We start from the raw sequence: 24,532 nt of genomic DNA on the forward strand, positions 1-24,532 counted from the left end.
GCAGCAGGAGATGAGTCTGGAGGGAGAAAGGAGTAGTTGACAATTAAAAAAAAACACCAAACAACTTGTAGTTTGGGGGTCATTTCCTTGGACTGGGTGACTTACGCAAAAAATCTGTTTCTTTCTCCCTCGCGCTCGCACCCTGGACGTAGACGGTCGGTTTCGGATCCAAGGATGGCGATGGCAAAGCTTAGCCGGGCGCCCCGTCAAATCAAAGCCGCCCCCGAATAGAGCCCGCCGCCTGCGCCCTGCAAACTTCAGAGAGCGAACTGGGTGACCGGTGCTCGGCTATGCAGCGCCCGGCTGTCGGAGGCGGGGCGACGCCCCCCCGAGCCTCTCCGGGGGGCCGGCGCCCGCAGGTGCCGTGAGGCGCGCGCGCGCGGGGCCGGCGCCGCCGAGGACGCGTCGCCGGGGGAGAGGCAGCCCGGGCGCCCCGCGGGGTCTGGCGGCCGCGCACCGCGCCTCGTCTCCGGCGGCGGCGGCGGATGATGGTGGCGCCGGGCGCGCCGGGCTGTGTCTGTGCGTCGCCGCGGAGCCCGGCGCCCGGCGCGGCGCTCTGAGCCCCTGCGGGTCCTCCGCAGGCCGGCCCTCGGCGGGGACAGACCCGGCGCGCGGGGGCCGCGGACCGGCGCGCGGGGCGCGGGGCGGGGGGCGCGGGGCCGGCTGATCATGGCGGATCGGACAGCTCCCAGCTGCCAGCTCCGGCTGGAGTGGGTGTACGGGTACCGGGGCCACCAGTGCCGCAACAACCTGTACTACACGGCCGGCAAGGAGGTGGTCTACTTTGTGGCTGGGGTCGGGGTGGTGTACAACACCCGCGAGCACAGCCAGAAATTCTTCTTGGGACACAACGACGACATTATCAGGTAAGGAGGTGGCCTGGGCCGTGGCGAGGGGTGGGGGGTGGGGGGTGGGGGGTGGAAGGGTAGGAGGAAGGGTGACCCACAGGGCTTTCCTGGGGTCAGACCCCGGAGCCCCATGGAGTAAAAGATTCTCCCTGGGAACCGCCTGGAGTAAGAGAAGGGCTGCTGATTCTAAGCCAGGGCGGAAGCAGGGTTGGGGTGCAGGTGGGAGGGAGAGCTCGCCGTGCTCCTCGGGAGGCTTTGGGTCCCGGAGGAGTTGCGCGTCCCCATGCTTTTGCGGTGTTCATCCTCGCTACAAGTGGAGGGACCCTGGGTGACTGTCAGACGCTTCTCCCTCCCTTCGCTAACTAGGTAAATGTAGGACCAGTGACCTGAACGGTGGGTGTCAGCTTTGGGAGGCTTCTCAGTAGGTTCCTCAGCAAGCGAGAGGATTTAAAAAAAAAAAAAAAAATCTAAAAGAAAATGTTGCTACAGGTCATTTGGAATCTTCGCCCCAGATGCTTCGAAACTGGGAAATTTATTCCGCAGTGGGTGGGGAGTTTGTTCTCTAATATTTCACTTGGCAGTGTTTTCATGCCTGAAAGCCCATGTAGACACTAAATGGATGCTTCCACAACATCGCTGAGGTTATAAAAGGCAGGCAGCTGCTGGACCACAAAACCCTACCAGGCAGCCCACAGAATGGCCAACATCTGGTAGCGGATGGTCAGGACTGATTACAAGAACAGGACTGGATGAATAGCCGTTTTAGGGGCTCTCCCTTTTAATTTGTAGAGGGAGTATTTTGATTACTGGCCCTGTTCTGTCTTCCGTGGGCCAGCTGCATTTTCCTCCAGCCCTTGTCAGCTTCTTGTGTGACCAAAGAGGTGTGGTCCAGATGCCGTTCTCAGGGAATCCCTTTCAGCCTTGGGCAGTTCAGGAAGATTTCCACGATATGGAGCCTCAATCCACAGGGGAAATGACCTGCTGTGGATGGACCACGGCTGACAGAGGCCAGATTTGTACCTTCCGAGCTTGTGTGTTCATTGATGTGGAACAACTTCCATCACATTTTTGGAATATTGCCACTTGTGTTCCAAGTTTGCCTTTCATAATGAAATAAATGGTTAAGTGGTGTAATGTTAACAGTTTTAGTTTCTCTCTGGGACGAAAGATTTGAAAGACTAGCTCTCTCCCTCCCCCCGCCCCTTGAGTATGGTGCTTATTCCAGAGCCTTTTTTCCCCCACCTGAGACCCAAAGTTGAAAAATTTGGTAAAAACTTAGTATTTGAAGGTGCAATATGATGTGGTTTTTAAAGATCTTGACTTTTAGAAGATGAAGGTTTTAAGTACTAGGAGCTCTACTGTTCTCAAGATTTGGTGGAACTAACATAAAACTTCGTTCATGTCACATATGACAAAATAGCGCTTTTCTTCTCTCCCTGATCCGGCAATGGCTATGATTGGGGCATCCCTACCTAGTTCTGTTCTGGGAATTTTGCTTCTCTAATTGGCAGGCTGATTATTACAGTCACAGGTACAAATGATTACCAGAGACTCGTGAAAAGGTTAGATGTTTAAAAATTTAAGCCCATTACGTTTTTGCTCTTTCTTAATGCAGTGCTTTCCATTACACCATCAAAATAAGATGTAGTCCTTTGGGGAAAGGGAGAGAGTGGCAATTAAACAGAAAATTCCCTGGGGTTGAATAATATTTATGTGACAGTTCACTTAACTACTTTGAGGATTTGAACTTCTAACCTAATTTTTCTATAATAGGGAAAAAATTAAATGCACTATTGAAACCGAAGGTGGGAAAAGGGTGGAGTTGCAGTAAATTGCCGTTGTGACTGGCAGCTGGTCTAGTGGCGATGTGATATCTGGCTTAAAGAAACTCTCAGGTTTGAGGAAAAGATGAATGAAGTTATTTGTATAACTGGGCTTGCAGGAGCCTCACTTGATGAAAAGAAAGTCAACTTCTGGCCTATATATTAAGGTTGTTATATCTTTACACTGAATAGTGACATAGTAGTAAGCTTGCCTTCAGGGAAAGGACTTTAGTGCTAAATTTTCCATATTTGGTTGGCCTGAGTATGTATAGGTGAGCAGAATTCTTTAATATCCATGTATGTCTTTGCACATAGGAATAAAATGAACTCCAACAGATGAAAAAAACACAAATCACGGATCAGTATGTAATTAAGAGCTTCAAAATTAGAATGCTTATGCTTTTATTTTGCTTTATCTTATATATGTAAATCTTTTTTTCAGGCGAAAGCAGTGCACAAACCATATTTGTTTTTATCCTTAGTATATGGGACTCAAGTGCCATTTCTTTCATCATTTTAATCTCAGAAACAGATGTTTGAAATTAATATTGTAAAATGTTGGGACTATTTATGTATTAACTGTGTATATGGATAGGAAAATTATACTCTTTATGAATTTCAGCTCAGTTCTGTGTATTCCAGTTATATTGCTGATTTTCCACTTAAAATACTGAAATTTGTCATTGAAAGAGAAAGGCTATAGCCAAGGTATTAGTGCAAAACTGTTTTTTGGGTGTGTGTGTGGAAATCATTACATGAATATTAAAGTTTCTAACTCTTGAGTACATCAAATGAGAGAATGTCAGTAATTGTGCAGTTAGCTTTTGCTTTAGTTTGAAATATATATTCACAATGCACACATTTTTTACTGCTATATTTATTGTGCTTCTTTCCCTAGAATATTGACTAGAAAACAGCCCAACAGATACTGATATTTCATTCTAGTTTATAAAACCGTGTGGCCTCTGAGATCAGGATGAACCTTAATAATAATGTAGGATTTGGCAGAGCTCATTAGAGCTCAGCATATGTGTCCTGATTTGACAGACTGTGTGTTTAAGTCGGGTCTTTAATAAGTTATTGATATGTGAAGCTTAATGTGACTTATTGGATGTAGAGGCTTAGTTTTATTCTCTCGCATGATTACTTTTCAATACAGGTAACAGATTAGGGGAAGGTGCCCTACTGTGGCTTTGATAACGTTGCTTGCTGCTGGGTGAGTAGCAGGACTCAAAGCAGGGCTCACAGGCAGGGACAGCCTAGCCTAGTGAATGGAAGAATTGCAACTTGGTTTCTGCTTCAGGGAGCAGATCACGACAGAGAAATGGAGTAAGTGAAAGAAAAGGTCACGAACGCATTTGCTGTCACCTCCCTTCCGTTTCACAGAGACTCAGCTGAGACATTCATCTCCTTGCTGCGGCTCTGTATCGCGTCCAACTAGTTCCCTGGCCCCATTTGCTCTTCTCTTACTTTCAGCTCTGTAGCAAGGGAGGCTTCTCTGCTGTGCTGTTTCAGGGGAAAGGGCTCTGGGTTGGACCTCACACACGCTCGGTATGGACCCTCTGCCACTTACTGAAGGCATCCGAGTGAGTGGCTCGATCCCTCAGGGCCTTGTGTATTTGTGCAATGGGGGTAACAATACCCAAACTGCACAACTGTAACTATTAGAAAGAATGCATGCAAATGGTTTAGCGTACAGCCAGGCCCTTAGTTGATGCTCTAAATGCTCTTAGTCTTGGCAGTGGTAGTGATTATTTAAAAACAGGCACATACAGCCCGGCCGGGCGTGGCTCAGTGGTTGAGCGTTGACCTGGGATCCAGGCGATCAGGGTTTGGGCTCGATCAATGACTCTCTCATCATTGACGTTTCTCTCTCTCTCTCTCTCTCTCTCGCCCTCTCTCTGAAATCAATAAAGATATATTTAAAAACAGACACATACACCAAAAACAAAACAATGACATTGATGTGAGAGTGGAACATCGGTCAGCTGCCTCCTGCACCACCCCCCCTTAACCACTGGAGTACACTCCTTCAGCAGTCGGGCTCCTCTTGTAGATTTAACTCGAGTTCATCATGTGTGGATTGGTCTTAAATGTAATTAAAATGTTTGACAGCAGGTAGTTCTCAAATATCATTGTATATAGGAGTCACCTGAGCACTGAGTCAGAAGTCAAGCGTCAGGCCTGACATTCTGTATTTCTGACCAGCTCCCAAGGGATGCTGCTGCTGCTGGTCCACTGCCCACTCTACACAGCAGGCTTTTAGGGACCTCATTGGTAAGCTTTACAGCTCAGCAGGCTGGTGTTTTTTTCCAACCCCAAAGATATTGCCCACAAGTGAAATAGAATTTTAATAATATGTGTATATATGACCCCTATATTTATTAAATTCTTAAATGAACAGAATCAGTTTTTTTATTAATTGGCACTTAGCCCGATGTTCTTCCTCCTGCAGAAAGAACTGAGCAGCCCTAGTTAGAACAAGTTAAGGAGATGGTGAGCCTGTCTATGTGGTCAGTGGAAGAGGGTCCCACAGACTTTGTGTAGACAGCCTTTTGAGTATATACCTAGGAGTGGAATTGTTGAATTACATGGTAACTCTATGTTTAACATTTTTAAATACTGCCAGATTGTTTTCCAAAACAGCCAAACAATTTTACAGCCACACCAGCATTGTATGAGAGTTTCAATTCCTTCACATCCTTACCAGCATTTATTGTCTTTCTCTTTGATTATAGCCATCCTAGTGGGTATCTCATGTGGTTTTAGTTTGCATTTTCCTAATGACTAATAATATTGGTCACTTTTTATAAATGTATTTGTATATCTTCTTTGGAGAAATTTTCCATTCAGATCCTTTGCCCATTTTCTATTTTATTTTCTGGTTTATTTGTCTATTTATATACTGGCAATGTAAGTGCCTTATCTGATAGATTATTTGCAAATATTTTCTGCCATTTAGTGAATTTTTGTTTCACTTTCTTGATGGTGTCCTTAAGCACAAAAGTTTTAAATTTTGATGATGTCCAGTTCATTTTTCTTTTGTTGCTTGTCCCTTTGTTGTTATACTGAAGAAACCATCGCCTAATTGAAGGTCATGAAGATTTATCCCTGTTTTCTTCTAAGAGTTTTAGCTCTGACATTTAGGCAGGTGATCCATTCTGAATTCATTTTTATATATGGTGTTAGGTAGGGGGTCCAACTTCATTCTTTTGCATGTGGAAATCCAGTTGTCCCAACACCATTTGTTTAAAAGACTATTCTTTCCCCATTGAATTGTCTTGGATGTCTGCAGCCCTTGAATTCCCCCAGTGGGGGGCCCATTCCTCTCACATGGAAGATATTGAACATTTGGGGACCTAGGAATGGAAATAATCATTAAAAAGATTAACCTAAAATGAGGCCTTGGTTTTTATTCCATGTTTGTGAAGATGCTGTTAGATCCTATGAAGGATAAACAGATTTTTATATATTTAAAGAATGTAATAATTTATATTCTGAGGAGCCAGTGCAGTATTTAGTAACTGCCTTTTTAAGGACCAGCAACAGTCTATACACCTTTGTTTACTCCCAAATATTCTTGCTTTTTAAAAATGAATTTACAGCCTTCATTCAGCCCTGCTGCTAGAGACAGATGAGAGGGTGGAGGTGGTATGGAAATCAGAGCGTGTGGTCAGAGAGGGTGTCCCTTGGCCTCTACTCCTTTGTCAGTTCATTCTTTTCTTTCCCCAGTGGGAGGCAGGCACCTGGATGGCCTCAACCCAGAAGCTGTAGGGTTCCAGGATTGTCCCCTAGTCCCCTGTCACTCCCTTTCCCATCCACGTGAAGGAGGGGAGCGGAGGCCACCTCTGCCTCCCTGATGAAGGAAGCTTCCTCTGGACTGGTCAGAGATATTAGGCTGAAATAGAAATAGGCTGGTCAGAGAATCATTCTAAGGCTATTGAGAATCATTTTAAGGCACGAGGACCCTAAGGTGGTGAGAATCTTTTGGAACTCAATTATAGGGAGGAGTATGGCCGGCCTCTCAGGCGCTGCAAGGTAAATAGGCAGCTAGTCTTCCCTGTTTCTTTTTCTTGTGAGTGTTCCTGTGTATCACAGGGATTCACATCTCTGCCTCTCTCTGGATAATATATGCTTTGACTTTTTCTGACTGCAGACTAGCTTCTTTGCTTAATGATCCATTTTGCACATAGCCACACTCTCTCTCACACACACACACACACACACACACACACACACGCACACACGCATACAAATCTGTCTTTGCCCTCAGCACCCATGACTATCCAGCTTGGTCCTGCAAAACCAACTGAGTCGATCTTTTGAGCCTTCATTTAAAATGGATCATTAAGAAGCCTCAAAGATTTCTTGAGTGTCTGCTGTGGGTCATGCACGGTGCTAGGCACTGAGGACGCAGCAGCGAACAATAGGTATCTCCTCTCAAGGAACGTGTAATCATAACGGCAGCATCCATAAGCGAGCGGCTGGGTGCGGTTCAGCTCCATCACTGTCAGCCCAAGGTGTCTGAGAGCCTCAGGACAACGCCTCACCCGTTCATGGGGGCGGGTGGTCAGAGCGGGCCTTCTGGAGGAAGGGGCATCGTTAGATTTAGGCTCTGGCTGGCCCCTCGGGCTGTAGGTGGATAATGGATTGTTGGAGAGAAAGTCTGCAGGCACTTGAAGTAATCCAGGTGTGAGATCATTATGGCAGCGTGCCAAGAAAGCAGTGGAAATATTCTGGAGATTCTAGAGTCCTGGTGATTGTTTGGGTAGAGGTGGGGTGGGAGAAGGAGGGTGTAAGGAAATGGTGAGGTTCCTGGCAGACTAGCTTCTGGTTGGATGGTGGTTATCATTCACCCAAAACAGAATGGGGAACAGGTTCAGGGTCAGAGGGTGATGAGTTCAGCTTTGAACGTATTTAGGTCAGAATGTCTGTGGGGCATCCAAGAGGTGATTAGACATTTTCACATGGTCTCCTTGCGCAGTGAGAGTGTAGGAGGGAAACGAGATAACCCAGGTAGCACTCGAAGGAAAGAGAAGAGGCCAGGGCTACTATTTTGAGGAAGAACTTTTAGGAGGTCAGCATAGAAATAGGTGCTTGTGAAAGACAGGACGAGTCCCGGGGTGGGAGGGAAACCAGAAGAGTTGAATGCCCTGGAGGCCAAGAGCAGAGAGGGCGTGGAGGGGAACTTCAGCCGCACCAGGGGGGGGTGTAACCAGGTAAGTCTGGAACAGCTCCCTGTGGAGTTAGCAGTGAGAAGGCCATTGATGAAGTGCATTTGCTACAGTAACGCTGGGAATGGTTATTTTTCTCTGGGTTGTACTTTCATCTGGGTTTTAAGCTTTCTGCTATAGCAGTTAGAATTCCAAGGGTCATTTTCTTTTGGCTTTACTTTTCTTCTTACAACCCCTTTATACATTTTGCTCATGCGTGAGTGAGTTTTATGCTACAGTGATAGTAAGCAGTCATCTCAGCTTAATGAATTTTATCTCTAGCCGACTGTAGCTCTCCTTTTTTTGGACAATAAGAGACATCGTTACAGAGGTTGCTTCTTGGTAAAAAGCCTTCCAGGTCTATTATTCTGCATGCACAGTGTGCACAAACACAGTCACTTCGGCCAGGCCACATTTGTCAGTGTGAGAGCCTGGCCTGCTGACAGTGAATTCGTGTCACACTTCTTGTCCTGAGTTACGTTCAGTTGTTAGTCTATATGATAAAATATAAGGAAGAGATATGAATTCTTGAATGCTCTGTAATTATTTTCTTCCCAGAATGTCACTTGGCTTTTTATATAATCAGTAGGAAGAAAGTGAGAATATATTCAATTAAATAAACATGTTCTGTGCTTCCTGTGTAAATGACAGTGTTTCGGCCACAGTGGTGACCATTGTCCAAGCAGGAGACACTGAGCACCTGCCACCCCCTCTCTCTTCATCTCCTTCATCCAGTCAGTCCCAGGTACAGTTGGTCACGGCCTGTCTGTCTTGCTGCTTCCACCCTGGTTCACACTCCTATTAACTTTTGTCTGGATTAGTATAGTAGCCTACTAACTAGTCTTTCTGCCCCCACTATCACTCCCCTGGTCAATCTTCTCTTTGAAAACCTGGCGAAACTTTAAACAAGTACAGATTTATGAGCCCACTCCTAAATATTCTGATTCTGTAGGTCTGGCATAAACTCCCCCCCCCCCAAATCTGTATTTTAAAGAAATTTCCCATAGAAATATAGGCAGGTGTATATAAATGTTTGTTCTCCTCCCCCCCCCCCCCATTTCTCTTTCCCTGTACATTGAGAGGACTGGCAAGCAATGACATGCCAAGCACCCAGAGCTTCAGAATAGCTTCTAAATACCATTCTCCACACAAAAGGATCAGAATTTACCAAAAAGCATATTCTAGACTTGGGGCAGGGAGAACACACAATGAGTCTGGAGTAGCTTCTTGTGCTCAAAAGTACAGCAGTGCTAAAAGAATAGGGGGAGATATTAAAATGGCGTAAGAGCCAGCTTGAGGGGACTTCCACTGGTCACATCTGGGATAATTTGAGCTTGAAGTATAATCCATTGAATAAAATAAGAATCCGTGTATCTACAGTGATGTAAATTACTGACGGGAAGAAGAGAAATCTCCTTGAGTTGAGGGTCAATGGGTATTATAACTGGTCCTGAAAGTTGGTTGAGGAACATGATATTGACGTAGGACTTTGCCACAAAATACTTATTAATTACAAAGCACAAACAATAACTAGGGCAGCGAAACCTGGCAGACACCACCTGAGCCGAATGATCGACGTCAACATTCACAATAATGGGAGAAACCAAGTCGTTTTAAAAAATGTTCCCCACGTGGCCCTGGGTTCCGAATCCCTGCTCGTGGCCAGCACTGAGCTCCGCCTTAGAAAGCGCAGGTCTGCGGCCGCCCTGCTCCGGGGCTGCGGGAGCTGGGGGGCTGCGGCCTGCGGCCTGCGCTGCTTCTGGAGCGGGCTGGAAGCCCTCGCCCAGCCCCACCCGCCTCTTTGCCTCCGTCGCCCGCATCACTGTGCCCCTTCCCCTCCCCCGCGTTCGCTGCCATGCTCTGCAGTCCCCGCAGTGGCCGCAGCAATGCCCTGCCTAGAACCCCCTGCCCAGCCTGGGGGCAGAGTCACGTCCCCAAGGAGGCAGCTCCAGCGCCCGTCTGCGAAGCGCTCCCTGATTTCTTGAGGCCGAGTCTGTGTCTTCCCTCGTAACCCTCTAGCCCTGTCTCCATCTCTCACAGCACTCCTCACCGTCGGCCGCAGTTCTCCACTTGTGTGGGTCCCCACTCCTCACGCAGCCTGTTGTCCCCGCTGTGTCCTGGAGGCACTTTAGGTGGTGGAAAGAGCTAGGGCTTCAGAGCCAGGCGGACCTTGGTTAGAATCTGATTTTCCCACTTATTAGTTATTACCCAGCCAGTTCCAGCTTCTCCCTCTAGTCTGGAGTCCAGACCTATGGTAGGTTATTGTGAAAATTCAATTAAATAAAGCATGTAAGGAGCTTTGCAAAGCGAGTTAAAGAGAAAGGAAGAAAAAGGAACCTCACTAGACCCTAAGTTTTTGAAATATATACATACAAATATTTTACATATATCCATTCCCCCCTGCAGTTATGCAGAAATTCAGAGGCATAGTCACATAGCTAGTCATTCACAGATCCAGCTTTGAACCCATTTCTACCTGACTCCAAGGCCATTCTCTTTCTGACTATAACCCAGGAAGGAGAGACACAGAGCCAGACATCATTACCTTGAATAAGAAACCCCCGTGAAAAATGTTAAGCCGGAGTCGCAGTCTCTCCCCATTCATGGGAGGGGTGGTGGTCGGGGAAGGTAGCTGGGTGGAGACCCAGGTTAGATAGTCTGTCCCGTGGGTGGCCCCCGCGCGGGTGAGCGAGAGACTCACCTCACAGGTATTGATTGAGTGCCGGTCAGGGGCACTCCTGGTGATTGCCATATTTGAGGGCCCAAGGAGAGCAGGTGGAGTGAAGAGGGCTTCAGATGGAGCCTGGAATACACCCTTAGCTTTAACTCAGGAGAGCCAAAGGGGCACCCGGGCCCTGAGGAGCAGAGGGGCGGAGGCAGTGAGAGTGCAGGGACTTGGAGGCGAGGGAGGGGTCAACGCCTGTCTGTGTGTGTTTTCCGAGGGGCTGGTGGTGAGGGGTCCGCTGTGGCGTCCAGCAAAGAGATGGACCAGGTTTGGGAGTCGAAAGAGGTCAAGGGAAGAACATTTTCATTCAGGCAGCGCAGGGGCAGAACCCAGGTTGCTGGAAGCATGAGTAAGAGCCAAAGTGCGGAGGCAGCAGAGAAGAGTTGGGCAGAGGCCTTCGGGATGCCTGGGAGGGTAAGCGGCCGCCTGCTCCCGGCGCCCGCCCCGGGGGGTTACGCGCCCCGAGATGCCATCGGGTCCAGTGCGGAGGGCGAGTGACGTGCAGGCCGGGCAGCTGCGGCTCCTGCTCCCCAAACTGTCCTTAACCAAGAGGCGGATCTGCTTTAATGGGGCAACAAACCAGAGGTTTGAAAGTCCGTTTTATTGTTTTCCTAAGGACAGGCGTGTGATTTCAGCTGGTTTTATAGTGACTATTTCTTTTCAAGACTTGCACAGCGTTCTGTTTAAATGCACTGGGGAGGGAAAACAACAGAAGAAAAAGAAAGGAAAACAGGTTGTTGTTGTTGCTGTTAATCCTTACAGACCGTTACACACTGCAAAGGCTAAATCATAGGCTCACGTTTCCCCCAGTTCAGAGCTTAGTTTTTTTCTGAGCTAGAGCAGATTTTCTCTTCGATATGTATATTTGTATTTTCTAGGTAGAAAATGATTCTCTGTTTCTAGGTATATTTAATTCCATACGTGTTCCAGCTTCATCTAAGTCTCTCTTGAACCTCAGAAGCTAATTCAGCAGCTAGCTTTTTCCTTCTGGGTACCACAAAAAAGTAGAAACCATATTTCCAACAATAAATCGATGAAGGCGTTGAGCGTGCTGCGAGCAGGGGACACCGCGGCGCCATGTGGTCGCTAGCGGACGTCCTAGGGGCGGCTCCAGGCTGTTAGTCACTGGCTGGCTCTGTGTGCCCGTCGGGGACCGCGCGTTTCCCACAGCCTGCGCTCATGCGACGTGAACACAGATCTGTCACCTTTCCCTTAAGCGTTCCTAGGGATTTTACCTATAGGATTTTACAAAGAAATTTTCTTAACCTGGAGGAGATAGGCCACATTTTTTGGTAAATATGGGTAAAGTGTAAATAATAGTTTTAGAACTTTGCCATCCACCCTGTTGGTGGAGAAATGCTTCACTTTTTTCATAATTAGACCCCTGTGCAGCGGCCCCCGAGTCTACAGTCCCCAGGCACCCAGAGAAAGCGCACCCTCTTGTAGCAAGTGTGCTTTCTGGGTAGTAAGGTAAAAGGTCTGCTCGGTTGGTGTTTGGTTGGTAACAAATGAAAGTAGCCAGAAAATGTATTAAGACAGGAATTCAGAACATTAAAAGTTTATAATGAGATCCTAAAACTCTCTATTTTTTAAATTCTCATCTGAGGATATGTTTATTGATTGTGTGTGTGTATGAGAGAAAGAGAGAGAGAGATGAGAGAGAAACATTGATCGGTTGCCTCCTGTATGAGCCCCAACCGGGGAGCAAACCTGCAGCCTGGGTATGTGCCCTGACCAGGAATTGAACCCACAACCTTCTGGTGTGTGTGGTGCTGCTCCAACCAACTGAGCCACCCAGTCAGGGCAAAACTCTCTATATTTTTAAAATTTAGATTATTAGCCTTGTTTGGGGGTTCCAAGAACCCTGATGTGGGAATTAAACAAATATTTGTGAAATGACAGAAAACAGAATGAACTCTCTCCACATTTCTGCTGTAACCTTGCTGTCACCGTGGTCTGAGAAAACTAGCACGTGTGTCGGAAGCCCACATGGTGAATGAACTTAATTTTCACTTAAGACTAAAGTGGCAATTGTACTTGTGAGGAGTATTAGAACTTAGTGAATTTATTTCAGGCTCTTTGTTTTATTTTATTTGGGCCCTAAGCAAAAAACACTATGTTAACTAGCATAATTGATTTTATGACATGTTATTTATCCTTGAGGTATGTGAAATTATGAAAAAAATTGAAGTATATGTGGAAGAATGTTAAACAGTTTATTTCTATGAATATATTTGCTTTAATCTTGTTTATTCATAACTACATTATATAAATTTATCTAGGATTACTGCTTTATTTTAATACTGGGATTACAGAACTGAGTCATGATTGCTCATCCTAATTTTGTGCCTGGTTATATTTTTTGTAATTTATAGGCAAAAAAATTTTACTTTAATGTGTGCAAGGTGTTCCAGTAATTCTGGAGGAAACCAATTCCTTTCAGTGCAGCTTATTCCAAAAGTAAGGGTGAAATTGTTTATTGATTTTTGGCAAGCCACCAAAAGGAAATTACAGCTATTTGACAGAAATCTCAGGAAAAATAAACAGTAAGATGACATAAGAAATTTTCCAAACTATGATTATATGGTGCCCAAGAAAGACTCAGTAAAGATTCACTTCCTTTTGATACAAACGTTTGCCCCCGTACTTTCGGGAAGCAAAATTTTTAAATGATCCTCAGTTAAAGTTATAAACTAAAAATCATGGGTGCTATTAAAAATAATCTTATAAGGCCCTGCCTGGATTGGTAGAATAGAGAAAATGGGTTTGGGTTTTTCTTCTTCTGGCTAAAGGGCTAGATTCTCTTTTGTTCACTGTTGTCCTCACATGCCCAGTACAAGGCCTGGCCCGGGGAAGCCACTCAATAAATTTTTGTCAACTTGAGTTGAGTCAGAGGCCAGCGTTCACCTAGACGCGGCTATGGGAAGAAGCCCTGGACTTCAGGGCTGGCCCGTCCGTCTCTGTTTTCCGTCTCAGCATTCCTGTCGATGGGCACTTGGATGGTCCACTATCACAGACAGTACTGGAGCAGACATTCTTATCGTTCATGCCTCCTAGAGTGTCTGTGTGAGTATTTCTGTGGCAGATATTGCTGGTAGAATGGCCAGGGTAAAAAAATGTGCACATTTTAGGTTGTGGCAGATACTGACAAACTGCCTCCCAAAAAGATGTACCAGTACACGTGTAGGAAAGTGACATTTCTCTACAGCTTCTGCTGATCTGGGATCAGATGAATTTCAACTTCTCTAAAGTCAGAAAGAATAGAAATTTTATAATTTAAGAAAGTGAGGCATTTCTGGATGAAAGTCAACATAAAGTTTCTTCTTTTCTGACTGGTCCTGTTAATGGTGATGCCCACATCTGTACATGTAAAGACTCACAGAAATAGATTCGATTAAAATATTCAATAATACATATTATATTCAAATATCTTTGGCTTGATGACTTCATATGTGATAGTTTTGTTGCTATCATAGTATAAAGATTTATTTTACTGTATTGTCTGTAGACTAGTTCTACTCATAATACATGTTGTTAATACAGAGAGAAGATGAGAACACTTGGTACGCGTACTTCATTGCTTAATAATATATTATTATGTGCTGGGTAATTTGCCGAGCATTTTGTATACATAATGATACGTATTCCTCACAATAAGTACTTAAGGTAAATGCTGTTATTCCCCCTTTACTAAAGGAGAAACTGAGGCCTAGAGAAATGAAGTCATTTACCCAAGGACAGTAGCTAATAACTGCCACACTGGGTTTCGCACCCAGGCCTCTCTCACCTCGGGCTCCAGTTGCCTGACTTACCATTCACTTAATTGCCTGGCCTGCTTTTGTCACTCGATTATTGTCATCTGATGGTGAGAATCAGGGATATTTTCCAAAGAAAAATAATGACATGAGCCTAACAAGAATACCCGTTAAAGCACATCCATCCTTGGCTCTCAGCGTGATCCCCAGTGAACGAATTAGGTCTCTTCACCTAAGAACTTCTGCTTGGCTCTAGGTCCAGATTAACTTTCTTCGCTGATAGATTTGCTGAAAGCAGAAGCACCAGTTACCATTGCCTATCTCTTGAACAAGGCAGGATCTGTTACTTCACGTGGAAAAGACTTTGGTTATGGCAGAAACACTGCTTCAGCGGTGAGCTCCAGGACTGTCCGTGGCCCACTGTTCACCCCCTCCCCTTGGCCTGGCTGCCCAGCCCAGAGCCTGGTGTCTAGCCTTAGGGTGTGTCCTCAGCTCCTGGGATTAGATGCACTTTTTAGTCCTGGAATGGTCCACCTGGAATCCTCTCGTCCAGAATGGCTCCACGACCACTTACTCACCAGTCAGTCCACTCTCAGGTACTCGCTCCTCTGGCAAGCCACACGGCGTTGGTGACAGCAGAGTTGCTGGTGATGCCAACTCTGGTAGGTGTTTGGTCTTTTAGTATTTTTGGTTCAAGGTAGCAGAACCCATCTTAAGTTGGCCTGAGGGAACGAAGGAATTCCCTGGCTTATGTCCCTGGAAAGTTCCCGATCAGGGCCAACGTTGGGGTCTACAGGAACTCAGGTGACGCTGCGGGTACTCTCTTAGATGCTCTCTCTCTGTCTCTTGGCTGTGTTTCTTTCTGGTCATTGACCTCATTCTACCCTTTTGCTGACAGGTTTCTTTCAGGCTACGGGGTGGGCAGCATGGTGATGCCATGGCCGTGGGTGGCTTCAGGTTCCCAGCCTCTCAGCCGGAGACCTCAGAGGAAACGGGAAGCGTCTGTGGCACCAGATGATAAAGTTACAAGGAAGCACATCCTGATTGGCCTTGCATGTGCCCTGTGCCCATCCTTTGGTCCTGTTGCTGTAGCCAAGAATGGGGTATCATCACTGTGCCAGGAACTGTGTGTGATTGGCAGTCCTCCCAGAACCACATGGGAGGGGGAAAGGTTAATTTCTACAAGGGATAAGTGTTATTACCAGAGGAGAAAGAAATGTTGGGCTTCCTAAATAGTCACAAGTAAGCCTGGAAAACGATAGGGCATTGAGCCTGAAGTATATCATTCGGAGAACAGATGAGTCCAGGGAGCAATAGATCCCTGTTTGTTAGCCATTTGAATGGGGTGGCCACCTCCCCAATATCTTTTCAGGTTGAGAATCAGAACCATTTTTATGGTGACAAAGACAATTTACTTGGGCCAAGACCAGAATGATATGAGGCTTGTTAAATAGCGAATATGAAACCTACTACTGGTGTGGAGGACAGGGATTGCTTCCTCGGTTTAATTCCTGAGAAACATGCAAGGTGTACGGGAGCTTGGGCATGATCTTGTTCGTGTCCGGAGGTCTCTGAAGGCACTGCAGAAGAAGTGGGAGCTTCCGAACAGGAGATTCCCTTTAGAATACTGAGTAGAAGCCTCACAAGGAACTTTAGTTATTTTATGCAAAACAAGGAAACAGTGTTAAGTTAGAGCTTTGCTTCTAGAAAAAGAAAAAACAATTAAAGAGAGAGAAATTTATAAAAGGAAGGACAAATGCTGGGCAACACCCCGCTGCCCCATCCCCCATATCCTTATTAAATGTTAGATTCATTAAAAAAAAAATCACAAGTTATTTTGTGGGCTTACATTTAAATTATTTTGCAGTTCAGAAAGTATATGTTATTCCATGTTGACACAGTAGCCTGAAAGTTTTTCTGGTTGATCATACAAGGTTTGTTATGCAGCATATATTATGCCATTTATTGTTTCTTTTTGGCTGATAAGTGCCTTCAGTTTGCTTTCTCAAAACGGAGGCAGTAAGAAAGTATCAAAAAAAGGAAGAAAATTTTGTCATCAAGTTTCAAGAAATAGGGCAGTAGAACTTTGGGTTCCTATGATACCTGAAATGTGTTAAAAGTTTGTGTTCTACATGGTTACCGTTTTGAAGGTAAAGTTTAACATCCTCTCTGTGTAACTTAGGCTTCCAAAAATGTATTTCTTCTTCCCCACCTTAAGGGTGACTTCATTCTAGGTCATCATTTTCAGCATGTCTAGCAACCCAGTGTTTTTCAGTTACACTGTGTTTAAATTACACACTGTACTTAAATTTGTTGTGAACCTCACACAATCTCAATTCTGCTATTTTTTAAAAGTTGATTTTTTTCTCACTATAATATGTATATATGGTCATTAAATAAAGTTTTAAAAATAAGACCAGAAAGAAAAAAATTGTCCAGAGATGGATATCACATCTCTATTCATTTTTGTAAACTTTTAAGTTCAAGTACAGGGTGTCCCCCAAAAATGTACACACACACTTTGAATAATTATAAAGGCAGTGTTTGTTAAAATACATTTCATTTTCATTTAACAGCTATCAGCTGTTAAAGTGTATATACATTTGGGGGGGGCACCCCATATACATATATGCATATACCAAAAAAGCACACAAATTCAGCTTGATGAAATTCAACACAGTGGATACACCCATAGAACTACCACATAGGCCAAGAAATATAACATCACTGCACCCCAGAACCTCTCACCTGCCATCTCCTGGTCGTCATCACCTCTTGAAGATAACCCGTCTCATACGGAGAAGTTTTACCTGTTGGTGAACAGGACTAGTGGATAAATGAGCACTGACTATATAAAACAATAGTAATATCTTGTTAAGTTTAAAAAATGTGTGTAATATTTTTAAAATACACAACAATAGTATTAAAGTTGAAAGAGACTAAAGTGCTCCAAGTTCTTTCTGGAAAGACAATAAAGGTATGGATTGAGATTGAGCTTTTAGAAGTCAAGGGTATAAATTGTAATTTCTGGGGTAAGCACCAGAAGAACGTACAAGCTAATCTATGAAAGAGATGTAACAGTAGACCTCACACCTCTTGCAGAGGATCTGAAACGTGCCGACATCGCTGGCCCTCTGGTTTCTTCCTAGGGCTGCTGCCCTCCTGTGTATTTCAGGAACTAACCTAGGTTCAGAGTAGGACCCAAATTCATGTAGCCTCTTCTTTCAGGGGAAATGATTTTAAAAGAAGTGGATTCCTTCATCTTACTAACCGCCTGCATGCCCTAACTGTATCTCCCTAGACTTAGGGAATTGTTTTCATATCCTCTGTTGAAAAGGAGTTGATATCTTCAGTTCTCTAGAGTCTGGCACCATTAAGACCTGTATAGCACAATATCTCCCTCCCCCTTGTTTTGTTGTTTTCTTTTAAATCAAAGACTTTTGAGAGAATTTGCCATCGGTGTTCCTCTCCCCACCACTCAAATCTTATACGCGATCCAGAATTGAAGTTCAAAGTCAGACAAATAATCGTCGTTAGATTTAATACTTGGGGGAACTTCCTTCTTTTCCTCCCTTTCTCCTTTCCGTTATTCCAACGGGTTTCTTAAAAACTTTGAGATGAGGAAATAAGATACTTAAGTCCTTTTAGGAATCAGTAGGATGCAGTATGTGCAGCAAGATCGAGACTCAGATTCCGATTCTGGGCCATTGTTTTGATGTATTTAAAATTTTAGTAATTCACACCTAGCCTAATTATCAGTATTTTCCAATTTCCATTATTTTGTAGTCAAATTGATCTGTCTTAGTTTTACTGTTTAACTTTATCCACTTAAAAAAAACTTTGAATATTGATTTTTAATTATTTAAATAATGCATGAGTACATTTTCCTTTAAACTTCAGAACCTCCTGGGTAAAGCTTCAGTGTCCGTTGCTGGCCTCTTTCCACACTCCCAGAGGTTAGCCCCTGCTCTGAGCCTCATGTGTGTCTTTTTGTTCCTGGTCAAAGCCCACGTGCCCGATGCTCTGAAAGGCCAAAACTCAAAACGTCAGAGCTTGGAGTAAGGAAAGGTTTGCCGATTGAGAAGGTGCCAGCTGTGAAAATGGGGGTTCCAATCTTCAAGTCCGTTTTAGGGAAGTACAGACTTCAGGCTTCTTTTATGTCCAGGGAAGGGAAAATGGGAGGGGCTGTTTCTGTGAAACCTCGAGCCCCAGGCAGAATCCCCCTAATGGGCAGCATGTCTGAGGAAGGAGCCACCAGCCTGCAGGCCGTGGGAACACTGCAGGCTCGCGTAGGAGTCGGAGGGACGGCCTTCCACTCCGCTCCACGCTCAGTTCTTTGTATTCACACATCTACCCAAGAATGTACAGTCTTCTTTGTGTGCGTGTCTCTTCTCTTCCTAAATAAATTCCCCTGCTTTTCAATCAGTGTTTTGGTAAATACTTGTAGGTGTGGAGGCTGCCCTTCTGGGAAGATATTAGAGGCGAGCGAGCTGTGGGCCTAGCTGGGCCCGGCCTCAGCTGTAACATATGCTTCAGAAACGCATCCCCGGGGCAGCCGGCTTCACGAGGGCCTGTTTCTCCACGACCTTTCCAGCGTATTACACTATCAGCTTTAATTCTTTTTGCCAAATGTGATTCTGTCTAAAGAAGCTAGTTTGTGAATGTCCCATCTTTTCCTCGAAAAAAGCAAACCTTGACAGCTGACTGCTGCGCCTGCCCCGGAATTGAGAGGGTTTCAAAGATGGTGGGGGCGCCCATGAGACCCGTTGCCCTGTCGCCCAACCTCTCCTACTGCTTTGAAATGAAAGGAATAGATTTACGAGAAAAAGAACCTGGGCCAGATGGAAAGAATGGAGGTTACCCTCCCCTCTGTGTCTGGGGGAGCCTAGAAATACAAACTTCCCGAATACGGAAGGGATGAGGCTTGGCCTGATGAATGGTGACCAGTGGTGTTTTAATTAAGCTGGGAAATTCTGAGCTTGGTAATCGGTGTCTTTGAGGTTTATGCTACTGAAGTTAATCCCAAGTTATTTTAAAAACTGGGTTTTCAACTTCTGAGCTTTATGATTTTAATTTCTACTTTATTCTTAGTAGTAGTACAGCTGAATGACAGCGAGTCTCATCATTGTTGAGAAATTTTTTTCCATATAGTTTTTCATCCAAGAATATGCTTATAAATGGATTACAAACACCATTCATATTTCCAGTTTGTGGAGTGGACTTGTTCAGTGTTATAAACTTGAACTTTGCAAACTGGAGAGTAGAACAGTAAATAATGTTATGTTTTTGTTTTGTTTTCTATAAATGCTTAAGTGAAAAAAAAGCATAAATTAAGGTTCCTGTTTCCACTAACCTTGGGAGAAGTGTCAGGAATTTTGAAAGTTTTGGTACTTCCATGTTATAATTACTAATAAGAAAGCCGAATACATTATTTTTCACTTTTTGAGCAGCTTACCAGTTTTGTCCAACAAAGGTTTTAATGTATAAATATAAGTAATTAAAACATAAAACATTTGGTTAATCATTTTGAAAAATCACAAACGCATAAAAGTAGATTGTGAAATCACGTGTAATTTGGTTGGAAGTGCTTCTTTCACTAATATAAGTCATAAACTGTATATAGCTTGATTTTAATTTGTCTGAATTACAATATGGAAACATTTGAAATGGTTCAAAAAACTAATTGTAGGTACTTATACTTTAAACTCAAAATATAAACTCTTTTTTAATTTTTAATTTTGGAATAATTTCAGATTTACAGAAAAATAAGAATAGCCCACAGGTTTTATTTATCTTTATAGTATTTTGAAACATTTGCCTTGCCAGTCTTCCTCTGTATAGACATATATTAATATTCCTTATTCTGAGTAATTTGCAGGTAGTTTGCATACATTCTTCCTTTACTCAAATACTATAGATTAGTGTGTGTTCTAATTTAGTCAGTTGTCCCGATCATTGTCTTTAGGGCAGTTTTTCTCTGGTACAGGTTCCAGTCTAGCTCATGCATTGAACTCAGTTGTCATGTCTCTTTAGTCTCCTTTCCTCTGGAAAAGTGTCTCAGCCTTTTTTTGTCTCTTAGGACATTGATGTTTTTGAAGAATCCTGGCCAGTTATTTTACAGAATGTCCTTCACGCGGGGCTTATCTTATGTTTCCTTGTGATAGATTCAGGGTACGCATTTTTGGCTAGAGCCCCAAGAGTGATAGGGTACCCTCCTTAGGGCACAGTGTCTGGAGGCGCATAATGCCTGTTGGCCCATTATTGGTGATGTTAAATTTGATCATATTAAAATGGATCATTCAAGTGTTATCCATTTTCTCTCTTGCATAGTTACTATTTTTCCTTTTGTGATAGTTTGTGGGAGGACACCTTAAGGTTAGATAAATACCTTATTCCTTCCTCTTCAAGCTTCTTCCACCCTCAAATTTAGTATCCATTGCTATTAATTGATGTCTGAATTTATGATTTTTAGAACTCTGTCATTCCTTCTGGATTTATTAATCAGGATTCTGCCATAATGAAGGGCTCTTACTTATTTTGATGCTCCAAATTTCCCCAGGGCCGGTAAGAACCCCTTTAAACTATTTCCTGCATCTTTTTGACATGCTCTCATAATTTTCTTTTTAGCACTTTATTACTTTTTGGCACAATTAGCTGTTCCTGGTCTATCTTGCGCTTCTCCTTTTCCAGCCCTGGAATCGACCGTTCCTCCAGGGCCCGGGTTCCTGTAGTGGGGGCCGGTGTTTAAAACCCAGGGTCTGGGATCACCGCTGTGCTGAAAGTCGTTGCTTTTTCTCCTTCCAGCACACAGAGCTGCGGGACGCACAGACCTGCACACACTCAAAGATTCAGCCAAAATGGTGGCATTTTTTTTAAATCCTGAGTTTATACAGATACTCACTTTTACTAGCTCCCTGCCCCGCCTTCCCCTGGCCTTCGCCCTTTCCTGACTTGCACCTTCCTCTTGCACAGTGGAGCCTGGCTCGCAAGCCCAGTAATCCGTTTGCTCATTTGACCAGCCTGCAGCACACATTAGAAAGTTTCAAGACACCTGTGCCCGGCGACTGTCACAGCAAATCTGCTCAGAGGCGTTCAAGACTGTTTGCAGTTTTTAAAAAGTTTTTCTTTACGTTGACAGTTGTCAAAGTTCTGTGTTCAGAAGTTACTTGGGTTAGTTCTGTTTTAAAAAATTCAGTGTGGTGAACTTACGAATTTTAAATGTAGTTGGGTTCATTTATTTTAGTTTGCGTTGAATTTTAGGACTATCCCCCTCCCCCAATCCTTGTTGATTTAATTTAGTATTTTTTAATGTGTAAGACATTAACATAATTATAAAACTCAAAACTATACAAAACAAGATATATTCAGAGCGGCTTTTATTTTTAAAGTTAGTAATCTGCTTTTAAAAATATTGATAATTTGATATCAAACAGTGCATGGCTGGGTGTGTCTGTGTTGTTTGTTGATGGGTATGTGGGTACAGAATATTGCTGTCTGTTCTTCAAGGTATAAGAAAAAATGTAGATGTGAAACACCAGGAGCCTAAAAGAGTGAATGTAATTCAGCATGGTTAAGGTACAGATTAGGAATAACATTAATTTCATTGAAAAAAGCCTCAACAGGCTTGGGAGGCCAGGGAGGGGGAGGTCTCTGAAAAGCCGGGGTGCTTTCCCTGCATGACACTTGGGGCGCATTGGCTCAGAGGCGCCGACAGGCCTCCTGTGGTTGCCTGAGGCTGGGAAGTGAGGTTCAAGAACCCCAGCCCTGGAGGCCTCCCAAAACTATCTTGCTGGGTCTGTGTCATCTCTTAGGTTTTTGACCCAGAAATGAGGTGTAAGTTGAGAGACAGGGATAGTCTTAGGCCTCTGGTTTTCTCCTCTTGGACTTACCTTCTTGCCTTTTAGTCAAGGGTTTGTTTTCCTTAGGTTGGCAAAAATGGCTAATAGGTAACCTGGCAAAGGTCATAACTCAAACCCCAAGCTGTCTAATTCTTCTCACTCTGTTTCTTGAGGAATGTTGTAAAGAGCAGCCGTGTATATAATCTGCAGGAAAAATAAGGTCAAGTCCATATAATTTTCCAACACAAAACAAACTGGCAGAAAGTGGACATGGTGGAAATATTATTAGTCGTGCATTATGAAATCAGAAAATTCAAATGAGAGCCTAGTAAAGTAAATATGGAATTAATGAGATTACACCAAGAGGGAAAAAGTTGAACTGCTAATTAACTCAACATCTGATTCCCCCAGAGTCATCATAAATAAATTCATTATCTTTATTGCTCAAGAAGCCTTGGGGCACCCACCTGTATAAGGAACCTGAGGTACATTAACCTTAAACTGCACTTGTTCGCCTCCGGTTGCTTATGAGGCTTGTTTGCATCGCTCACATTAATGCTTAGTTATTCAGTGGCTTAAGTGATATCCTCTGGCTTTAACTTTTGGGAGAGACAGAATTAAATTGTGCCGTCATCAGTAAATGCAAGGAGGAGCCGAAAGGTGAACTTGTTTTTTAAGAACATCATTTATCTTATCAGTGCAATGACTAGTTAAATAATATTCAGCCTGGGGCAGAATCAAACCCCAGCTGGAGAGATGGGGGGAGCACAAGGTCAAGGTGCTTTTTTTCAGCTTTTCTTCCATTCCGTGTGTGAGTGTAGGAGAGGCCAGATTCTCCTATTTAACCTCTTCTGTTTACAGAATTGCTTATGCTGAAATTTATCCATGAGCGCTTCCATTAAAGCTTTTAGTGGATGTTCTTCACCGGGGTTGTTGACATTCGATTAGTGGTTAAGTCACCCATATGAATAGTCAGCTAATGTCCATGCTGGCCATGTATACTTGTTTTTATTAAAAAAATTTTTTTCTTTTTTTACCGTCATTAGAATATTTTTCCTATTTTTCACTTTATCATAAAAACATTTTCTGAATATCTTACTGTGAGTGTAAAAATTACCTGCATTTCAAATCCAGGTGGTTGTAGAAGTTTTAGAAGCAGTAGATATTATATTCAGCTTCTAAATTCTTGTGTGTAATTATATGCACACATAAGCATATTTTCATAAATTATTTATAAGCATATTTGTAAGCCCAGAAGTGCTGATAGAGCTTATATTTTTGGTGGGGTTTGTCATTATTTTAAATCTTAAACATTGGCTGAAAAGATTGTGAATGAATTATGCACACCTATATCTACTCTTCTGAACTGTTCTCTGATTATTTTAGTTTATTAAACCTCTTTCTTCTATAAGGTTAAGGGCAAAACATTTCATACATTCTTCTTACTGTAGTCCCTAAGCACCTAACACTATCTCTATCACATAACAGGCACTTAATAGTCAATTATTATTTTCTTAGTAAATACTTCAACCATTTCTTATGTGCATACATTCTACTTTCTTTTTTAGTTTACTTTTTATTTTGAAATAATTTCAGACTTACAAGAAATTTCTAAAAAAGGATACAAAGAATACCCATATACCCTTCACCCAGATTCCTGAAATGTTAATATTTTGCCACGTTCAACTTAATATCCTCACTTTCACTCTCTCCCTTCCACTTGCTCCTTTTATCCCTTCCTCCCTCCTTCCCTCTCTCCTTCCTTCCTTCATCTGTCTATCTATCTATCTATCTGTCTGTCTATCTATCTATCATCTATCTATCTATCAATCATCTATCTATATCTATCTATCATCTATCATCATCTATCATCTATCCTCTATCATCCCTACATACATACACACATACATGCATATACATATATACAAGCATGTACATGTGTATAGATATGTATTTTTTCTTGAACCATTTAGAATAAGTTACAGACCTGATTGATGGCTCCTTTCCCCTGAATACTACAATTTGTAGTTTCTAAAAGCAGGGACATTCTTTTGCATAACCACAGTACATTCTCAAAACCAGTGAATTAACATTTAAACAATATTATTATCTGACCTACAAATGTAATTAATATTTTGTCAATTGTCCTAATAATGTCCTTTAGAACAAAAGAAAATCCCAGATCACATGTTATGCTTATATATCAAATTTTAGTCTCCTTTAATCTGGAGCCTTTGCTCTGTCTTTCTTTGCCACGACCTTGATGTTTTTGAAGAGTCTAGGCAGTTAGTTTGTAAAATGTCTCTCAATTTGAGTTTGTTTAATATGCC

General features: G+C 43.3%; 1 protein-coding gene across 3 annotated transcripts in view; it reads left to right on the forward strand.

Moving 5' to 3' along the window:
• Positions 1-654: 654 nt before the first annotated feature.
• The window catches only part of EML6 (EMAP like 6), a gene marked incomplete at its 5' end in the record, with an annotated part of 179,068 nt that continues 155,190 nt past the window's right edge, over positions 655-24,532 (forward strand). For 2 of the 3 annotated variants that reach the window (XM_081156749.1, XM_081156750.1), the window contains one exon: positions 670-866. In XM_081156749.1, coding sequence (XP_081012875.1) covers positions 670-866 — 197 coding nt within the window. Of the gene's footprint in view, positions 867-24,532 lie in introns of all 3 variants that reach the window. The other variant, XM_081156748.1, reaches the window with a different exon arrangement.

Source organism: Miniopterus schreibersii (assembly GCF_964146895.1).
Source record: "Miniopterus schreibersii genome assembly, chromosome: 13".
In the NCBI taxonomy this organism is placed as follows: Eukaryota; Metazoa; Chordata; class Mammalia; order Chiroptera; family Miniopteridae; genus Miniopterus; species Miniopterus schreibersii.